We start from the raw sequence: 22,149 nt of genomic DNA, 5'->3' as shown, positions 1-22,149 counted from the left end.
CAACGACGACATCTACAACAACAATAAAAGAAACAAGGGCAACAAAAGGGAAAAATAAATATAAATAAATAATAGGAAAAAAAAAAAGCAAAAGAGATACTAGCGTTCCTAGTACTGGAGACCTAGCTAGGCTCGTGCTTTTGACGCCGGTCTAGAGGTAGCTTTCCTCTATAGAGTTATGTGTGCCCTGTGGAGGGTCATGGGTAGGGCGGTAACTTACTAGAAATGTTCTAATTCTTATTGGATAGAGACAGAGAGAAATTGAGGGGGGGGGGAAGAGGCAGATAGCTGCAGCCCTGCTTCACCACTTGTGACGCTTCCCCCCCACTCCCATCCCCCCCACCCCCACAGGTGGGCACCAGGGGTTTGAACCCGGGGCCTTGCGCACTGTAATGTATGTGCTTAACCAGGTGCGCCACTGCCTGGCTTCTTGGGTGGTAACCTTTTAAAGGCTTTTTGTATGTTTGGAGAGGGACCAGTGTGCTGCTCAGCTCTGGTGATGGTGGTACCAGGGACCTTTGGAGTCTCAGGCATGATAATCTGATGCACTATGGGTGGTGATGTCTGTGGCTTCTTTTTAAAGGAACTTGAAAATTCCCTTTGAAAGATGAGGTTATTTCAGGTCTTATAAAGCGATTTCTGCAAAGAAAGAAAGAAAAGCTTACTTTTAAGTTTGACGCTGAAGAATTGGTCACAGTCACTGCACTAGCTAGATGGAACTGTTGTCCATTAGTAGAGTAATTGCTGAATTAAATTGGAAGTCAGATTGCTAGCACCTGCTGGGGATATTGCTGAGCTGTGATCAGATGGGACCACAGTCATGGGAGATAGCTGTTAGCTCATCATCTTCAGCTAAACAAACAACTCGGATGAATTCAGGAGGAGATGAGGAGTTGTTTTTCTACTGCCCAGCTAATTATTCTCTGCACTGCATCAGATTTTTTTTATTTCTTTATTGAAGGATTAATGGTTTACAGTCGACAGTAAAATGCAATAGTTTGAACATGCATAACATTTCCCAGTTTTCCTCATAACAATACAACCCCGCCAGGTCCTCCTCTGCCATCATGCTCCAGGACCTGCACGCTCCCTTCCACCCACCCGAGTCTTTTATTTTGGTGCAATACACCCACTCCAGTCCAAGTTCTCATTGCATCAAATTTAAGGTCGTTTCTATAGTTGTGACCAGGTCTGAGTCAACCCCAAATTAAATTTCATGTTAAAGAAATGAACTCCCCCCCCGGGTGGGTTTATGCATAGCTATAGATATTTTTAATTCTTTTTTTATATTTATTTTTAAACAATTTTTATTATTTATTTGATAGAGACAGCCAGAAATCAAGAGGGAAGGGAGAAGGAGAGAGACACCAGCAGCCCTGCTTCACCACTTATGAGGCTTTCCCCCGGCAGGTGGGGACCAGGGGCTCGAACCTGGGACCTCACGCACTGTAACGTGCGCTCAACCAGGTGTACCACCACCTGGCCCTTTTTTAAAATTCTTTTTATTATCTTTATTTATTGGATAGAGATAGTCAGAAGTCAAGAGGGTAGGGGGAGATAGAGAGGGAGAAAGAGACGTCTGCAGCCCTGCCTCACCACTTGCAAAGCTTTCCCCCTACAGGTGGGGACTGGGGGCTTGAACCTGGGTCCTTGCACATTATAATATATGCGCTCAACCAGGTGCTCCACCACCCAGCCCCGCTATATATATATATATATTCCCTTTTGTTGCCCTTGTTTTTTTTTATTGTTGTTGTTGTTGTTGTTGTCATTGTTGGATAGGACAGAGAGAAATGGAGAGAGGAGGGGAAGTCAGAGATGGGGAGAGAAAGACAGACACCTGCAGATCTGCTTCACTGCTTATGAAGCGACTCCCCTGCAGGTGGGGAGCCAGGGGCTCGGACGGGGATTCTTACACCGGTCCTTGCTCTTTGTGCCACGTGCGCTTTACCCGCTGTGCTACTTACTGCCCGACACCTGCTATATATTTTCTTTATTCCAGTCTGTTCCCTTATAAATTTATGAGGCCTCAAGGAAATGTATTAAATAATTAACTGAGCACAGGTAAAGCAACCTCATTTCTGTATTCCGAGTACCCATAATGCCTGCATTTGTGTGGGAACCTTTTGGAAAATGTGCTTGATTATCCCTTGATGTGGCACCTGTGTCAGGTCACAGCCAGTGTAACAGCAAAGGCTAGTTTCAGGAACCTGTTGGAGACTGCAAGAGAATGAGCAGAGTTATAGACAACAACAACAAAGGGAGCCTATGACACAAAACTTTCTTTAAAAAGATTTTATTTATTTATTTATTAATGAGAAAGATAGAAGAAGAGAAAAAAAAAAAGATAACCAGACATTGGGGGCCAGGCTGTAGCGCAGTGGGTTAAGCGCACAAGGACTGGCATGAGGATCTCAGTTTGAGCCCCCAGCTCCCCATCTGCACGGGGTTCACTTCACAGGCGGTGAAGCAGGTCTGCAGTTGTCTTATCTTTGTCTCCCCTTCTGTATTCCCCTCCTCTCTCTATTTCTCTTTATCCTATCCAACAAAAATGACAGCAATGACAGCAATAATAATAACAACAACAGTGATAAACAACAAGGGCAACAAAAGGGAAAAAATAGCCTCCAGGAGCAGTGGATTCATAGTGCAGGCACCCAGCCCCAGTGATAACCCTGGAGAAAAAAAAAAAAAAAAAGAAGAAAGAAAGAAAGAAAGAAAGAACCAGACATCACTCTGGTACATATGCTACTGGGGATTAAACTGGGGACCTCATGCTTGAGAGTCCAAAGCTTTATCCACTGCACCACCTCGCAGACCACAGAAAATTATTTATTTGTTTGTTTGTTTGTTTGTTTATTTTGCCTCCAGGGTTATCGCTGGGGCTCGATGCCTGCACTATGAATCCACTGCTCCTGGAGGCCGTTTTTCCCCTTTTGTTGCCCTTGTTTTCTATCGTTGTTGTTAATATTATTGTTGTAGTTCTTGGATAGGACAGAGAGAAATTGAGGGGGGGAGATAGAGAGGGGGAGAGAAAGATAAACACCTGTAGACCTGCTTCACCGCCTGTGAAGCGACTCCCCTGCAGGTAGGGAGGCGGGGGCTCGAACCGGGGTCCTCATGCTGGTCCTTGCGCTTTGCGCCACCTGCGCTTAATCCACTGCGCTACCACCCGGCCCCCCCACAGAAACTTTTGAGAAGAGAGAAGTACACTGCAAGTAGAAAGGAGCCGAGATGCCTCTGATGTGTGATTGCTCACACAACTGAGTCACTGTTTTGCTATTTGATGCTGCCTATTTCAAAGATCTCTCCAAATTGTATCAAAGGGAAGTTGATCCCTTCCTGTTTGGTCTAGAAATGCAGTGTTTGAGAAGAGTCATCTATATTGAACTTCCTCTGTGCCTGTACTTTGAAATGAGTATGCTGTTAGGCAGATATCTGGCGGTCATAGTCATAGGCATTCACTCTTAGAGAATTGTCTCAGAGCCATGATATCCAGTTTCCATTAAACAGCATCGCAGGCCCTCCAGTAACCTTGTTACCAGGGAGGCTTCCCCATAGCATCTCCTTCAGTACGGCTCACGCGTTCGACCAGTGCAGCCAGGCCAACACAACCCCAGCCTTCCAAGTCTCCCTTTGCCATTTAGCTGTCAGCTGGTTCTTGTCAGAACAGCAGTTGGAAAAATCACATCTTGGATAGAAGTATAGTAAGTCTTTAAGGCTTTTAGTTTACTCTGAGGAAAGTAGCATTGTTAAGCATCCTGTGATATTCAATTTTCAGAGAATTAATGACTTATAGATAGGAAAAAAAAAAAGAAAGTATGTTTTAAGACTCTATAATTTTGGACAAGAAAAGTGGGTAGCAAGTGAACTCCCTTTCTAAGTTGCCCATGCGGCAACCAGCATGCCAGCCTGAACCCTTCAGTCCTGAGCTTGATGCCTTTGAATAGAATGGATTTAAGACACACAGGCTTCAGGCTTCCGTCTGTTCCTGAAGTTTGTGTGGTGTGTCTCACAGATTAGGCATGATGATTTCATTGCTGTTTTGAGAAGAGGATTTGTTGCCATGAATGTTGCTTCAGATATCCTGTTGTGGCTTTCAACAAATAATTCAGGCCTCTCCCACAGAATAGTTGACATTTTACAAGGAGAACTTATAAATCTCTTATGTCTGATCCTGGAAATAAGGTAAAGCAATTATAGGTATTCTCTGCCATAAATAAAAAGGCTATTGGCTGATGATGTGTGCATGCAAATTTAGTTTATCAATGGCAAGACTGCTCATGCATTGACTGTTCCATAGATCAGCAAGAAATACAGGTGACCATTCCTCTTGATGTATGCTCGAGCTATTTGACGACTCAGCAAGCCATATAGCCTTGACGATGGTAACCAAATACAGATGGTGACAGAAGTCACAGTAAATCCATTTTCCACTTGCAGAACACATGTTCCATACTTGTCCAGTGTTGTTAAATTCCTACACTGTTTCTGTGTCACATGAAGCATTTCATATGCGAACAACTGTGGGAGTATAGCTAAGATCATATAATACGTAACATCTGATGTGCAATTCTGAGGCCAATGCAGATTTAAATGGCTAGTAGTTGCCTTTTAGAAGTTATACTCAGGGGGGCTGGGTGGTGGCGCACCTGGTTGAACACACATGTTATAATGTGCAAGGACCTGGGTTCGAGCCCCTGGTCCCCACCTTCAGTGGGAACGCTTTGCGAGTGGTGAAGCAGTGTTGCCAGCGTCTCTGTCTCTCTCCCTCTCTATCACCCCTTTCATCTGATTTCTGGCTGTCTCTATTCATTAAATAAATAAATATTAAAAAATTATTAGAACTTATACTCCATTTCTCCTTAGAACTATTTCCATGCAGGTGGCTGAAGAGTGTAAGGAAAACTCTCACTCGATTCAGAAACTTCCTTAAATCACTTAGCTTTGCAACACAAAACACCCTTCTTTCAAAACATCTTCATGAAATAACCATGTTTCTTTTGGCCAGTTCAAGTCGGGTGACAACTTGTGAGGATTTATTGTTTCTTGTATTATTTGAAGGGTTATTTATTTATTCATTTATTTATTTATTTATTTTATTTATTTTTGCCTCAGGGTTATCACTGGGGTTTGGTGCTGGCACTACGAATCTACTGCTCCTGGTGGCCATTTTTTCCATTTTATTGGACAGGACAGAGAGAAGTTGAGAGGGGAGAGGGAGATAAAAAGGGAGAGAGATGGCCACCTGCAGACCTGCTTCATCACTCATAAAGTGTCCTCCCAGCAGATGGGCAGTCGGGGGCTCGAACCCAGAGTCCTTGTGCTTGGTACTGTGTACACTTAACTGGGTGTGCCGCTGCCCGGCCCCCTGACGGGTAAATCTTGAACATTTTAGTTTGTACTACAGTTTGTCCTAGCAGAAGATCCAAAGTACAATATGAACTGATGATGCCTAGCGTGAAGCGGCCTCCTAGGAAACTCTGTCCTTTTAAAGGCCCGTCTTTCTATCATATCACCACACCCCAGAGACATCGGCAGCAGTAGACTCCTCCCGGGAAAATCATCCCAGTGCATTTTTTTTTTTTTAGGGCAACTTAATCCTTAGCAGCTTTGGAAGGCACACATGGCTCCTGGTTTATTTTTGAAACCCCACTTGACTGCGGTTGAAGCTCTTGTCCATAGCTGTCCGCTGCAGTCATTCTTCTCTCACGTTCTTAGGGCACATTCACAGCTTCAAATGTGATTCTTGCATTTTAATTTCTCGCCCTGAATAGTTTGTAGAGGATCATATGTTGAAACTGAATTGCACTGACATGTATTAGATGAGCGTAATGAAAAGCTTTCCTTCAAAAAAGAAAAGAAAGCTGCATATTGAAAAGAGCTGTGAAGAAGTGTGTCATTGGAGGAGGAGGAGGAGGAGGAGAGAGCAGGGGTGAGCACTGAGTTGAAGCCTACAGGAGTTTATTGGAGCCCAAGTTCAACAGGGATCCTGCTTCCGACACCAGCTTTGGCTCTTCATCTCTCTCAGTGATGAGATAACAGTGTGAGATGTTGATCTTGCCTTTTCAGAAATTCCTAAAAATGAGTCTAAGTCCTTTATCCCCAGTGCTTCACGTGATTTTATTCTCTTAGACATACAGGCCACATTTATATCCAACTTGTGGATGGAGACATGTTAAGACACAGAGGGATAGTTTGTAAAGGATTCTTTCTGAATAAAATGAATTAATATGCTTCTCTTTTAAAAAAATTTTTTTTTTGGCATTTTCTTGATTTATATGTTGGATAGACACAGCCAGAAATCAAGAGTAAAGGGGAGATAGAGACAGAGGGACACCTGCAGCCCTGCTTCACCACTCACAAAGGTTTCCCCCTTCAGGTGGGGACTAGGGGCTCAAACTGGGTCCTTGCGCGTTGTAACGTGTGTGCTCAACCAGGTGCGCCACCACCGGCCCCAGTGAGTATGCTTCTAAGGGAACTTGAGAGTTTCTTGGCATTATCTCAGTACTTGAAGACTAAAAACCTTTTTCTTCTGCCACACATTCAGGTCAAATCTAAATGTCACTTTAGTCATTCAGATAATTAACTTGTTTAAAAGGAACAACTCATGTGGTAGCATGCATGAGCATGTCATCCAATAAAAGACATGTAAGTGGAGAGCTCCCCACTCTCAACTATGTTTTCTGGGCCAGTTTCGAAGTGAAGGCAATAAGGAAAGTTCGAGAAAGTTAAGGGAACACACTTCCCTGGGACAGCTCGAGGAGAGAGCCTCCACCCACCCAGCACACTATTTCCTGACTCCGTGATTTCACATCAGTTCCCTCCCTTCATTTTATGGCTGTGAATAGACAACATTTATTTGTCTGCATGCCACAGGCCCGAAGGACTGAGACAGGCTTGAGGGAAGTCCACGGTTTCATTCATTTACAAGAGCTGCTCACTTGGCCCCTGCTTGGGTGCTACGGTCCTCTCCTCAACAGGAAGAAAAGTTCTGTCCCAGATTTTAAAAAAGAAAAAAAAAATACATACATATATATATAGCAGGAGTCGGGCAGTAGCACAGCGGGTTAAGCGCCGGTGGCGCAAAGTGCAAGGACCGGTGTAAAAATCCCCGTCCGAGCCCCCGGCTCCCCACCTGCAGGGGAGTCGCTTCATAAGCAGTGAAGCAGGTCTGCAGGTGTCTGTCTTTCTCTCCCCATCTCTGACTTCCCCTCCTCTCTCCATTTCTCTCTGTCCTATCCAACAATGACAATATCAACAATAAAAACAACAAGGGCAACAAAAAGGAAATAAATACATATTTTTTAAAAAGAAAAAATGTTTTTAAAATGTTAATTTTTAAAAATAAAGTTATCATTTCCCATGAATGCAATTCTTAATCAAATACAATGTCTGTATTCTCATCTGAAGGAGCTCACTTGTGTATGGTCTTCTGTCCAGATAGGACTATGAATAATACTTAAAAAGTATTTTTAGTATTATTACATTTTGAAATGAAGGTCAGAACTTCAAGAGCATTTACCTCTCTTAAGATGGAGTATATGTAATTCTAAATCGTGGGGAATGTAGTCTTGGGGTTTGTCACTGACCAAATAAATAAATAAATGAAGCTTAATTGTTTTCCTTTTTAAAACTCTCAAGTTACAGAAAGAAAACAGTCCCCGAAGAAACGGCAGTTTTCTCTGTGATCAAAAAGAAGGCAACATCCGCCCCTTTGCCCACCCGGGAAACCCTCGAGTGTCCCGTCCTTTGGGGATGTGGCCCAGCTCGGACAGGGACTCTGTCCCATTCGAAGAGCGGCCACTGTCCAAGTTGAAGGAATCAGACAGGTGCTCTGCCCGGGAGAACCTCTATTTGGACGCCCTGTCTCTGGATGACGAACCAGAGGAGTCTGCGACCCCAGGACCCCAGATGGAGTTTAGGAACTGTCTCCCTGAGGTTGGCCCATTTTTCCATGCCCAATTTCCAACTGCCGTGGAACTGAGGGATTATGGGAAGACTAGCCAAAGCACTGAGGGGCTCCAGGGTTTGGTGTAGCCCAGCATTTGAATTGAGTCAAGTTGAAACCTTCATGCCAAGAGCTTTGCTTAGTGGTCCTGACCCCAGACTCTCACTTTGTAACCTTGGCTTGAGTTTGCAATAATACAGCATTCCTATCCAGTAGAAGAGGAAAGGCTTCAAATGGGAGTGACCAGCAGAACACACAGAAGGAAATGGCTCATTCTGGGAAGTGTTGATTTTCAACTTTGCTTAAAAAAATTATAGCATTCTTATTCTAGAAAACGTATTAACAGCCAGAAAAGTTTCAGTTTTAAATAAATGACTAACATTTAGAATAGCACATGCCACTAAGCAGTGATACATTACAGATGTTTTATTCTGTGCAAATGTCGGAACAACCTTACATAAATTTGGTCAGCTAAGCTGCATGCTAAGATTTCCATAGTAAACAATGTTAGGAAATTGGATTTTAAGACCCAATGTTAGGAATCATTAACTTATGAATCAACTTGACAATCATATTACCTGCTATTTAAAAGCATTTTTACTGACCTACTACCTATGTTTCTAGTATTTTGCGTAATGATTGAGTATATACATACACTATGAAAAGACCATCACAGTAACTCTGGTTAAGACCCATCCTCATAGTTTTTTTACTTTTTGAGATGAATTCCTGAAGGTCTTTAAGGTCTTCAAGAGTGTGAGGGCTGGATGAAGTGGGTGAAGGTTGTGCCGGTCATGTAACCTGTTGCAAACATTTCATAGAAGCTTCCTACCCAATAACGCCAAAATATGGGGAAATTACACTTGACGCATACTTATCTTGTCCAGGTGATAACGAGCTGGCTCTGAAATTCATGTAGTCAGATCATTTGAGGAAGCACAGAGCCATTTCCTCTGTGACAATGTTTATGGCTGGTTTTTCTTACTCACATAGGCTCCTGCGTGTGGACTATAAAAGCTCCAACCCCCTCATCATGCTGTGGGTTCTGGTTTTATTATTGACTTTGAAAGAGCTTAGGTTCACATCTGGCCAAAGCTTGGTCTCTCCTTGGTTTATAAGGAAAGAAGAGCAAAGCTGATCATGTGGTACATTGAATGAAGCCCCTGAGCGACCAAAGTCAACTGATTCAGACAAATATTTCTTTTTATAGGAAGAAGAAAATCACAAGGGAAATCTTCAGCGGTAAGTAACATTAATGATTTTGTGCCCATTGAATTTAGGAGGCCAGGTAGAGGCGCACCCAGTTAAGCGCACCATAGTTCTAAGCGCAAGGATCTGGGTTCGAGCCCTTAACCTCCCCCTCCTCCCCACCTGTAGCGGGAATGTTCCACAAGTGGTGAAGCAGGACTGCAGGTGTCTTATTTTTCTCTCTCCTCTCTCTCTCCCTGTCTCCTCCTTCCCTCTCAGTTTCTCTCTGTCCTACCCAATAAAATGGGAAAAAACGGCACCATTAGGCTATTTGCCAACCTGATTACTTCCCCTTCCTGTTTTTCCCCCTACATTTTCCACTTGGTCTCTGAAGGTAGAGGGTATGTGGCACCCACAGAGGCTGATGCTAATGGTTGAAAAAGACCAGATTGCAACCTTGAAGGCGGCACAAGTGTTGGAATCTCGAGCATGAGATCCCAAGCTCAGTACCTGGCATAGCATGTGCCAGAGGGATGATCTGGCTCTCTCTTCCTTTCTCATAAAAAAAAAAAAAACTTATCTAAGGAAAAAAAAAGTAAGAAAGGAAAAGGCAGGTAATAGCTATTTAGTTGTGATGTTTTGCTATCACACCACCATGACTTAGTTTGGGACCGGGATGGTGCTATTTCTGTCTGCAGCTTGGGCTCCTACTGTATTGCCTGCAACTCAGGGGGCTCACTGTAGGTGAGGAGTCAAACACCCACCAGCTCAGCTCTGGCTTATGGCGGTACGGGGGAGTGAACCTGGGACTTTGGAGCCTCAGGCATGAGAATCTCTTTGCATAACCGTTATAATATCTATTCCCACTGTTTCCCTTTTTTAATTTATCTGATAGAGACATAAATTAAGAGAGAATGGGGAGAGAGAGAAGAAGAGAGACAGAGAGACACCTGCAGCCCTGCTTCACCATTCGCAAAGCTTTCCCCCTGCAGGTGGGGACCCGGGGCATGAACCTGGGTCTTTGTCATTGCAACATGTGTGCTCAACCAGGTGGGCTGCAAGCTTTGTTAGCTGCCAGGCTGGCTTCTCGAGCGGGAGACAGACGACCAGGGACTCATGGCTGAGCTGGGAACACAGTTCAGTCTTTATTGATGAGCAGGAACGCAGTACAATCAATCTAATCTGTATTCATTAGAAAATCCTGTCCTTTATATCTCCTGAGGCGGAAGTGTCAGGTCAGAAGAGGAAGTATGTAGAATAGGGGTTGGGGAGAAGGAGAAAGCTGGAGCGCTCAGAAGTATCAAGCTTGCATCTAACCAGTGGGGATTAAACCAATGTCCTATAGACAGGGCTGGTCTCAGGTAAAGCAGTGATTATGTAAATAGACCACAGCATTAAGCATTGCAAATGAACCTAATGTGATGATCAAAACAGAAGGGGTCTGAGAAGCAGAATTAGAAGCAGACCAACAGTTAGCATGACCTGTGGTCCTACGTTCCATTTGCTCCTACAGTATTTGAGGCCTGTATCAGACTCTCAGCACTGCAAGCCTCTTCAGACATGTCCAGAGCCTCCCAAATCCATGGAACATCATGCACAGAGCCAGCTTAAGTTCAGGGCACATCAGGCAGCGCAGAGTGCTAGAATGAGTGTGGTGGAGAGAGACAGGCAGCAGGTGCTTCTCATAAAGGGAGGCCAGGCTGCATGGGCTTACAGAGGTGGCAGGTGGGCAGGCCCCTCCCTTCTGATGGCTGATGTCGTCTCTCTCTTTCCCCAGGGCCGTGTCTGTATCCTCAATGTCTGAGTTCCAGCGCCTGATGGACGTCTCTCCATTCCTGCCGGAGAAAGGCCTGCCTGCTGCAGGCAGCAGAGAGGATGTGACGCCTCCCCTGTCGCCTGATGACTTGAAGTACATAGAGGAGTTCAACAGCAAGAGCTGGGATGAGAGGCCCCCAGACCCCTGGGCAGAGAGGATGGAGGGGGAGAGGGCAGGGAAAGAGGCCAGCGGCGAGCCTTTTGCGGACTCTTCCTGGTACCTAACCACGAGCGTCACCATGACCACAGACACCATGACCAGCCCAGAGCACTGCCAGAAACAGTCCTTGAGGAGCCACATCTGGGCAGAGCCAGCAGGGCTGAGGGTGTTGCACAGCCCACCCGCCGTGCGAAGAATGGACAGCGTCATGGCGGCGGGCAGCGAGGTCAAGGGCCGGCCAGACCCCGAGTGCTCTTTCTCCACAAGCAGAGCCAGGGGAAGCACAGGAGATGCAAACGGGGGCACCTCAGAGCACGTACTTGCCCGGTGGCCCTGCACCCCCTCCAGACATCCCCGGGACTACATGGACGGAGGGCTCCGCCCGCTTGACAGCTCCCTCTGCACCCCCCTGGCCTTTGCCTCCCCGCTTCGTAGCCTAGGGATGTCCAAGAACTTGAGCGATGACATGAAGGAGGTGGCCTTCTCTGTCAGAAATGTCGTCTGCTCCAGTCCCCCCGAACCTCAGGTCAAGGACACGGCCTGCCAGACCAATGGGTCCCACACGCTGGGGACACAGACCACCCAGACCATCAGCGTCGGCCTGCAGACAGAAGCCCTGCGTGGCGGCACCGTCACCAGCAGCCCCCACAGGTGTCTCACGCCAAAGGCAGGGGGTGGTGCCACACCCGTGTCGTCTCCTTCCCGTGGACTTAGGAGCAGGCAGGTGGCCCCCGCCATTGAGAAGGTGCAGGCCAAGTTTGAACGCACATGCTGCTCCCCCAAGTATGGGTCTCCCAAGCTGCAAAGGAAGCCCCTCCCCAAAGCTGACCAGCCAAATATTAGGACCTCCCCAGGACTGGCCCAAAAGGGGTGTAGTGAGTCTGCCTGGGCCCGGTCCACCACCACAAGGGAGAGCCCCGTGCACACAGCTATCAACGACGGCCTCTCCAGCCTCTTCAACATCATCGATCACAGCCCCGGGGTACAGGACTCCTTCCAGAAGGGCCTGAGAGCTGGGAGCCGATCCCGCTCAGCAGAATCCCGGCCTGAGCTAACCCCAGGCCTGGAAACCTGCCCCAGTTCCCGGGGACGGTCACCCAGCCCCATTGGAGTTGGCTCAGAGATGTGTAGAGAAGAAGGGGGAGAGGGCACGCCTGTGAGGCAGGACTTGTCTGCTCCCCCTGGCTACACGCTCGCAGAGAGTGTGGCCCGGATTCTCAACAAGAAGCTATTAGAACATGCCTTAAAGGAGGAGAGGAGTCAAGCTCCCCATGGCCCCCCGAGTCTGAACTGTGAGAGCCACGTGGGAGAAACAGTCAAAGCCGAACCAGGGACCATCGAGGTAATGAGTGCAGGGGCTCTAGACTTTGACCCAACCAACTTGCCAACATAAATGTTGGGTACCTGTGAACCTGGGGTTGTTTGAGGACTTTGGATTTCAATAGTCCTTGTCTGCAATACTGGTTCTTGTGAGCCTAAGAGATTCAAGGCTTATGGAGACTGGAATAAGCAGTAAACAGTTACTTTTTAAAGAAAGGCACATGCCTGATAATCCATGAGGCCCTGGGTTTGAATCCCTACACCCTATGGGAACACCAGGGATGGCAGAGTAGTGCTGTGGTGTGTCTTCTCTGTCCCTTCTTCTCTCCCTCTGAAGTATGGAAAAAATGGTTCAGGCTGTCTTGTAGTTTCATGCCTGTGCAGGGTGATGGGTTCACTCTATGGCACCACATTAGGAAAAGAAAGTTTCATTTTATTGTTCTCAATAATCTTCTGAAAAGACTAAAATATATATTTTTTAATTATCTTTATTTACTGGATAGAGACAGCTAGAAATTGAGGGGGAAGGGGATGATAGAGAGAGGGACAGAGAGACACCTGCAGCCCTGTTTCACCACTCACAAAGCTTTCCCTCCTGCAGGTGGGGCTGGGGGCTCGAACCCAGATCCTTGCGCATGGTAACATGTACGATCAACCAGGTGCGCCAACACCCAGCCCCCAAATGACATTTTCTTTCAGAAGCATCCCACAGCTTGATTCAAGTCCTCTTATTTAAAGAATTTGCTTATTTATTTCCATGAGAAAGAAGGGGAGGGAGAGGGAGAGGGAGAAGGAGAGAGAGACCCCAGGGTGCTGCTCAGCTCTGATGTATGGCGGTGCCAGAGACTGAACCTAGGTTTTCTGGAACTTCAGGGGTTAAGATCTCCTCTCGTTTGAATGACTACTGTTCGTGTGTTTATCTGGGCCTTTCGCTTTAGGATATACCTGCCTTCTGCATCAACTTCTGTCCTAAGAAACAGAAAGAGAGAGATGTCAGGGCTTTCTGTGTGCACAGATCTATGATAGCACATGTAAACCATGCGAAGTTGTCAATGGCCTAGACGAAAGGCACTTCCCTGGGGCTCCATAATACTGGTCTTAGAGATGACCTACTTGTGGCCAACATCAAGACTGCCTGGATTCCGGTGTTGGCTTCGATGCAGCATAGCAGCCTCATCACGTGGTCCTTGTGGCATTGAAGCCCCGTCCATGGAAGCAGGAGACAGATGGATAAGCTCACAGTCCCACCTGCTTGCACAGTGAATCACCACCCCATCCCCACATCACACGTGCTCACGTTGCCCTGGCCCACACCTGTTACCACGGATCACCAGATCCCTTTTACCACGCACCCCTGGATTCTCTCCTGATGCATATCCACATGAGTGCCATACCACAGTAAGGTTTGCAATTCCCATGTCCACTTCATCACACTGAGGCCAGGTAGGTCACTCACCAGCCTCACAGAGTGAGCACCTTTGTCATGCACGAGCATGGTTTTGAGTCCTGACACCACATAGGAGCCTCATTGGATGACACCAGGGCAACTCCAGAAAGGCACTGTGCTATTTCCTCTCTCTCTCTCTCTGTGTGTGTGTGTGTGTGTGTGTGTGTGTGTGTGTGTGTGTGTGTCTCCTCCCACCCTTCTCTTATTTATTTACTTATTTATTTGTTGGATAAAGACAGAGAAATTGAGAGGTGAGAGGGAGATAGAGAGGGAAAGAGACAGAGAGACACCTGCAGCCCTGCTTCATCATTTGTGAAGCTTTCCCCCTGCCCATGGGGACCAGGGGCTTGAACCCAGGTCCTTGCACACTGCAACGTGTGCATTTAACTAGGTATGCCACCGCCTGGCCCCTTCTCCCACTCTTCTCAAATAAAGAAAAAACTGGTCCAGGGCAGTAGTATAGCTCGTGTGCAAGGTCTTAGCATATGCATTAAAAAGAAAGAAAGGAAGATAGAAAGAAAGAAAGAAAGAAAGAAAGAAAGAAAGAAAGAAAGAAAGAAAGAAAGAAAGAAGGAAGGAAGGAAGGAAGGAAAGAAAGAAAGAGAAAAAGAAAGAAAGAGAAAAAGAAAGAAAGAAAGAAGAAGAAGTAAACAAAAACCAAGCCAGATGGTACTGTTGGGGGTGAAATCAGTGAGGATGCCAACCTCACCACTCAGCGGAAGGAAATACTTCCCAGTCCGCGAGCAGACACTGTGACACTGTTCCGTGAGTGATCACACATGTAGAGTCTAGCGTGAGAGCTGACCCAGCGGTTTCTGCCTGGCTGAACATGTGCGCAGTGGAATCGAGCTACTCGTGAACATTGTCCAGGCTATGCAGCTCCCGCAGATGGGGAGGCGGGAGGAGTCTTCTCCCAGCCTGTCTCCACCACCTTCTCTGTAACCCAAACAGCCCCAGCTTCACAGGTAAGCTGAGGAGGCAGTGCACTTCCTGCTTCATCTGGTTGACCCCCACTCCCACATTTTCTATCGTGAGGGAAAATGATGGTCAATTTCCCATTCTGACCCACAGAAAAGTGTTTAACTCAGAGCGTAGAGCTGAAGTCTCAGGCTGAGCTATGTGCCGTTGTCAGTGACCTAGAGAAATGGCACTGTCCTGAGGTTCCATGATACTGTTCTTTTTTTTTTACAGATTTTATTTATTTATTTTCCCTTTTTTTTGTTGTTGCCCTTGTTTTTTCTTTATTGTTGTTGTAGTTATTGTTGTTGTTATTGATGTCGTCATTGTTAGAACAGAGAGGAATGGAGAGAGGAAGGGAAGACAGAGAAGGAGAGAGAAAGATAGACACCTGCAGACCTGCTTCACTGCCTGTGAAGCGACCCCCCCCCTGCAGGTGGGGAGCTGGGGGCTCGAACCAGGATCCTTGTGCCGGTCCTTGTGCTTGGCGCCACGTGCGCTTAACCCGCTGCACCACCACCCAACTCCCCCGTGATACTGTTCTTATGGCCCACCTACTTGTGGCAATGCTATGAGTCTTTGTGACAAAGTTGTTCTCATGCTCTAAGAAGGACAAGGACCCTGACTGGATGGATGTTTCCAGGTAAGTGGTTGATGCTGTGGAGGGGGGATTTATTGGTTAAATGTTCTACCTTCTTGGGATTCTGGAAGAATCTGTTGAAATCTGAGCTTTGTCCCAAAGTATTAACTGGCCTTGCCTCTAGTGTCCATTTCTGTTAGGAGCTAAGTAGAAATTAATGTTGACAAACCAAAAAATGATCTGTGTTTCTAACTGTATGCTCTAAGTAAATCTATGATGGTGTAGTTTATTATCTATTTTTAGCCTATCTTTCTATTATTCTTTCTGTTTATTATAGAAAATAGTTTAATGACTAAATCACAGGACAAGAGCATGAAATGGTGTGGTGAGGATACAACTGGGCCCTGACCCCTTTGGCCCTCTGTCAAGTGTTCTAACCTTCAGATTTGCTTCTCATTTAGTGCGTTTGCTGTCAAAAGAGATAATTTACTGGCTCCAAGTGGCTACCGCACAGTTTCGAGGGTTCAGTGAATGTGTGGTCATCACACATTCATTAGTCATCAGTGTTTAAATATCATGAGCTCTCTTTTCCCTTTTTCTGTAGGAATTATGCTTGTTCCAGATTCCAGTGGAATTACTCCTGACTGAATTGGCTTTCTCTGGGAGCAGTTCTGGAGCAGTTCTGGCTCTTCCTTCTTGGTCGTCAGAACTCTTTCCCTCTGCTCCCGACCTGCTCTGAGCACCCTGTGGTGGAGTCATTCCCTGATGGCGCTTCTGTAACAGCGCAGCCACCTCTCCCGCTCCCTCCCTCCCTCCCCTCACTCCCACCCCGCCTGCTGCTTGTCCTTTCTCTTGACTCTGACACCAGTGCAGCGGTGCCGGCAGACAGAATTCTGGTACAAAGGGGGAGAACCATCTGGGAGAGTAATGCTATTCTTCCCTCCCGCATCTAAATGGAAAGTGTGATGGGGAAATCTTTTGTGTGAGCCGTAGTTGCTCCATCTTTATGACAAAAACCAACTGGTTGTTTAAAGGTCTCTGCTTCAGATACAACGTTGTGTAACTTCCACCTCACTGTGCCCTGCACCTCAGGGTGCTGCCAATGTTAAGGGCAGCTCAAAGGTGAGGTCTGTTATTATTCCCGGTGAGGGTCCCTCCTCAAACACTGGGGCCAGGCCAGGGGGTGAGTGTCCTCACCCGTCTCCTGGCAGCCGTCCCCAGAGCTCATATCTACCTATTGAATGTAAACTTTGACTATTTTTTTTTTATGAAGTACTTTCCAACCTACTTGCTTTTCTTTTCTTTCTCTGTCTGTTCTGTCCAGAACCAAACTGTCTTACTAACCGCCCCCTGGGGATCTAGCCCTGCCTGCCTCACACCGTAAGTGTCCTCTTCCTTCCTCTCAGACCTGTCTGCAGAAGTCATCTGTGTCAGTTGGGGTTGGCGTCTTAACTACCAGAAAGGAGGTCAGATCATCCCAGGTAGCCGCGCTCCAAGAGAGGCTGCCACCCACACCACCGCTCACTCAGGGCCCATCTGCAGGAACAGATGGGTGGCCGCTGCGTTCCCACCTCCCCCTCCGAGCGCTGATGATTCTGTGCAGAGTGTTGATGACTCTGTTCTGAGCTCTAGAGACCCTTCTGTAGGTTCCCTCTCCTGTGCAGTGTGCCGTCTGTGCTTTCTGGGAACTGAAGGAAGAGCAGCCCCAGAGAGGCTGGTGCTGGCACAGAGCACGAGCCACTGGGAGTCTTGGAGCCGTCATTTCCCCACAGGCTGGCCCTGCTCCTCTGTATTGTGGTGACATGTGTACATGTCCCATATGCCACATGACACACACCATGCTGGGCTATGGCCATAGCATAGACCACTCCTCTTTTCTCAACGGCTCCCCTAGAAGGAATAAACCTAAGCGTATCTTTTCCTTCCAAGTAATTACCATGGGTGGCAGAGTAAGTGGTCAACAATGCCTTGTGGAATGACGAAAATACAAAGCCATCCCTGCTCAGAAAAACAAAAATAAACACAAAACATAGGTGTATTGGAGAGACCTATAGCAGCAGCCACTGCCAGCACAGATATGTGCGCACACGCACACACGCACATGCACACACACGCACGCACACATGCACACACACGCACACACACACTGCACAACGAAACATTCTCACACTTGTGCACATATGGAGAAGGAACATGTCTCAGTGAGAAAACTCTTGCCAAATGAGGAGGCTCTGGGTTCAATTCCCAGCACACCCTTACATTCCACCCCTGCCCTCCCCTTGTCACATGCATAATACACCATATATATATCCTTAACAGAATTGCCTTCAGAGCCTGACTTGAAGCTCTGAGAAAACACAGACCTTATTTTTGACCAGTATAATTTCCTGAGAGCGCTGACCACAGCGGTGCCGATGTCTCACACAGACTGAAGGTGTCTGGCCATGAACAATGATGGAGTCTATCTAAAAGGCCATTTTCAAGAAACTGTCCCAAGGATAAACACCCACACAGCTCACTGCAGTGGCTTCTCAGGAAAGGCCAGATCACCTGCTGACATGTCCATGTGCTGACATGCTACTAAAGAATAGCCCAGGGCAGGGGTGGATAGCATAATGCTTATGCAAAGAGATTCTCCAAAGTCCCAGGTTCAATCCCTGCACCACCATAGGCCAGAGTTGAACGGAGCTCTGGTAAAAAAATAAAAAAAAAAAAGAGAATAGCTCATTCATCTACACTCATGTCACGCATTTGCTCCAATAGAAGTTTCCAGTATCAGGAGCCGGGTGGTGGCGCAGCGGGTTAAGCACATGTGCCTCAAAGCTCAAGGACTGGCCGCGTAAGGATCCCGGTTCGAGCCCCCAGCTCCCCACCTACAGAGGGGGTTGCTTCACAGGCGGTGAAGCAGGTCTGCAGGTGTCTGTCTTCTCTCCCCCTCTCTGTCTTTCCCTCCTCTCTCCATTTCTCTCTGTCCTATCCAACAACAACAACAATAGCAACAACAATAATAACAAATAGCAATGATAAACAACAAGGGCAACAAAAGGGAAAAAAAAAAGAAAGAAGATCCCAGTATCCAGTGAAGAGAGGGGGTACAAACTGATAGACGAGCCATTTTCACTCCGTCTCAGCCAGACGAAAATGGACCTGTAACAGCACCACTACGAGTACACAGCACAGATGTGTGTGCGCGCGCACACACACTGCACACACACGCGCGCACACACACACTGCACAACAGAACATCCTCATACTCGTGCACACTCACCTACACAGACAGGAAAGGAGTGTGGCTCAGTGAGAGAGCTCCTGCCAAACGAGGAGGAGGCTCTGTGTTCGATCCCCAGCGCGCCCGCACACTCCACTCCTGCCCCTCCCCCTTACCACATGCACAATGCACAGCACAACCCATACAACTCGCAAAACATCAGGACCACTCAGAAAACCGAAAGACACAGACCAGCACCTGCCCCCGGCCGCCTGTCCCTGCTGCGCCGGGCTGAGGTGAGGACGACGCTGAGCTGTGCGAGTCCTCGGTGCGGTGCTGAGGGGGTTGTCAGTGAGGGATTTCTGGTTGTCATGGTTCCCGTTAGTGCTTTGCTGATGGGACTTTATGTGCTGATGTCACATAAAAGTAGCAGCCACCAAAGAGACCGGGAACAGTGAATATTCTCCAGGGGTTACTGTTAACTCTTTCCTGCTGACCCCCGGGGGAGGGAGGGCAACCACCTCATGCCATCACTTCTGAAAACATCCTGTCTGGGTGTTCTGCACCATTCACCTTCCATCTTCTGGCCTCACCCACACCACCGGCTGGTGTTTCCCCGCTCTGCTAACGTGTGTGTCAGGCTGGTCCTCATGATTCCTTGTCACAGCTCTGTCAGTCTTCCAGCTTGCTCTCTGCCAGGCTCTCAGGGCCTTTGTTCTGTTGCTCCTCATTGCAGTGATTTTCCATCTCAGCTTCTTCCATGCCCAAGTATCCTCTGTGCAGATGGGTTCCGCCCTGTAAAACTCGCTGTTTCCTCATATCACAGCTTTGCACATTTCTGTGTGCTGGAAAATTCCAAGTTTGGATGTCCTTGTTTCCTAATGTAACTAGATACTTTCAAAACCAGAGAAGTGACCCTTGAGAATAATTATAGGTAGTGGGGTTTTTTTTTGTCTGTTTGTTTATTTGTTTTTTGACTGGGGGTGAGTGTGTCCTGTATTATCTGTCCTCAGGATGTGTGGGATGCTACTGCAAGCAAGAGTCATTAAAGCAAAGCAGCCCTAAATTGAAATTTCTGCTGGCAGCTTTCCCCCCCTCCCCATGTTGTGGGAGTTTGTTTAGCCCACTGTCAGTCAGTTTGGAATAAATAGCAGCAGAGTATGTTCAAGGTGAGTCCTGTTAATAATATAGCGAGATGAAATCACAGGTCTCTTCACGGGCCCTCAAGAGAACTAGGAATAGGGCATTTGGTCTGACAACTAGGTGTCACCATAGCTGATTCATTTCAGTTAATTAGGTCATTCAGGATCTAGTGGTCATTGGGTCAATGTGAGGGTTTCACCTGGGTCCAAAGAGATCTACTCAGACCACAGCTACATTGCTTTCCCAGTTTCTGTCTGCTTCAGTGCGATTCTGAAGAAATTCTATAAACACTCATCTCACAGCATTCTCATTTCTTTCATTCTAATTCATATCTTCTCATCACCAACCAGTCATTCGTGTTGAATTCCTTTTCTTGCCATCTTGTGATTCTTCATGAGCCAAGTAGAAATGAACACACTCACAAGCCGCCCTTGATCTGTTGTGTTCCATGTTGTGTCTGTGTAGCTATGAGCCGGAATAACTCTGTCTCTTTCCTTCCTCCACTCTGAAGGAACTACCTTGTTCCGCACTAGCTCCGACCCTACAGCCCTGCTTCTCCAGACCCGAGAGACCAGCAAACCGCCGCCCTCCGTCCCGTTGGGCCCCGCATTCCCCCACTGCCTCACTGGCTCCATCCCCTGGAGACCTGCCTTCCTTGGAGGAGCTGGGTGAAGAGGAGCTGTCCAGGGAGAAACCACACCTGTGACGTGATGCAGGTTTGCATGGATTATCACAGAATCATTCACTGGAATTTGCAAAACCACACCACCGCCGCCGCCGCCGCCGCCGCCGCCGCCGCCACCGCCATCATCGTCATCCACCAAATGCTGCCCCAAAGGAGAGAACTAGTTTTCCCAAGGTCAAAGAATGTTTTTAAACAAAAACACACAGCTGCTGAATGTTCAACCTGAGAAACTGAGATGTTTCTGGGATGAAACAGTAAATGTGCCTGTAATAACTTAGTTTTTTTCATAGCTCAGAAAACTATTTTTGTCTCCATCTTTTTTTATACACAGTATATTAAACAAAAAAAGGTAAATAAGATATAAACACATTTAAAATATAAGAGTTTTAAAAGATGTACACTGTAAGAGATTCCAAACTCCTTTGATCCTAATACTAACTGCCTCTCTGTTAAATTTGCACTGTTCCATTTTTTGGTTTGGTTTATTTCCACGTTGGACCTGAGCATTTTAAGTTATTTTTATTTGGCCAGTGTTGTTGTTTGTTTGTTTGTTTGTTTGTTTAAGATCCTAAGAGATGCTTCAGATTGTCTGATCCAGTGAACTTTTTGTAGAGAAAAAGCCATGAAACCAATAGACAAGACAGTCATCCTATCAGCGGGTGACTGCAGGTCAGCGTTCTTGAAAAGGCACAGAGTCCACAGCTTGGCTGACAAAACTCGCCGCCTAGCCCCACCTCCTGCCAGACCTGCACGTGTTTGGGTTTGAAGCACCGGGGTGCATGTACATACTGCTGCTGTGGTCTCGCCATTGCCTCTGTGTGAGTCGTCTGTCCACTGTAAGACGTTGTGATGCCCTGTACTGTACTTTTCTTCTTGTCCTCTTGCATCGACGATGCCATCGCAATTGCGTCTTGAAATGATCGCTGCAGGATCCACCGGCCACAGACAGTGTTTACGCCAACTTCTCTCCTTTAAGGAAGAACACCTGACAGAGTCAGGAGGACACCAAATTGAAACAAAGGGCGGTGCCTCGGAGTCTGTACTAGACGATGATGAAGTAGAAATAAAGTCTTTACAAGATGGCAATCTGGTCCCCCAACCTCGTGTTTCATGTCCTTCTGTCTGTTCCTGAGGACTCAAGAAAAAGTTACAGTAGCCAGGGGAACCAGGGAAAGGAGAGAGCGTGTCAGAAGGCAGCGGCTGCTGGCGTCTCTCTCGGGAATGCACTGTGAGTGTGTTCTCATCTTGCAGCTTCTCCGCGCCCTCTGTCAGGGTCCCGCCCGGGGATGTGAAAAGCACGACCTCAGTCTTGCTGAAAATGTCAAAATGGGTAGAGATGCGAATGAGAGGGAACTGCTTTTCCACACATTTTTTTTCTTTTCTTTTCTCCCTCCTCTATCTCCTCCCTCCAATTCCTCCTCCCCCTCTACTTCCTTCTCCTCCTCCTCCTCCTCCTCCTCCTCCTCCTCCATTTTCTTTCATTGTGAGGTTGATAGTTTATAGCACAGTTGTTGGTGCATGGGGATAATTTCTCATCTCACCAAGATAAGGTCTCTTCAAAAACACTCTTATTCCCAAATTATGTCCGTCATCTTGTACCAGGAACTGAAAGCCACCCCCCCGTCCAGCCTCTTTTCAGCCCTCCTTCCCTACAGATAAGTTCTGTGCTTATCCTTTCTCCCTCTCACCTCCTTA

At 47.1% G+C, this 22,149-nt stretch overlaps 1 protein-coding gene across 9 annotated transcripts in view; it reads left to right on the top strand.

Annotated features, from left to right (window-relative positions):
- The window catches only part of MTCL1 (microtubule crosslinking factor 1), a 129,150-nt gene extending 108,103 nt beyond the window's left edge, over positions 1-21,047 (top strand). For 6 of the 9 annotated variants that reach the window (XM_007517158.3, XM_060200681.1, XM_060200680.1 and 3 more), the window contains 4 exons: positions 7,645-7,941; positions 9,162-9,193; positions 10,917-12,456; positions 20,281-21,047. In XM_007517158.3, coding sequence (XP_007517220.2) covers positions 7,645-7,941; positions 9,162-9,193; positions 10,917-12,456; positions 20,281-20,475 — 2,064 coding nt within the window. In that variant the 3' untranslated portion in view covers positions 20,476-21,047. Of the gene's footprint in view, positions 1-7,644; positions 7,942-9,161; positions 9,194-10,916; positions 12,457-16,742; positions 16,799-20,280 lie in introns of all 9 variants that reach the window. The other 3 variants (XM_060200687.1, XM_060200685.1, XM_060200682.1) reach the window with 1 other exon arrangement.
- The last annotated feature ends 1,102 nt before the right edge of the window (positions 21,048-22,149 follow it).

The sequence above is a fragment of the Erinaceus europaeus genome, chromosome 10, assembly GCF_950295315.1.
Source record: "Erinaceus europaeus chromosome 10, mEriEur2.1, whole genome shotgun sequence".
Lineage (NCBI taxonomy): Eukaryota > Metazoa > Chordata > Mammalia > Eulipotyphla > Erinaceidae > Erinaceus > Erinaceus europaeus.
Note: the sequence above shows the minus strand (reverse complement) of the source record. Positions and strands in the feature narration are given on the sequence as shown.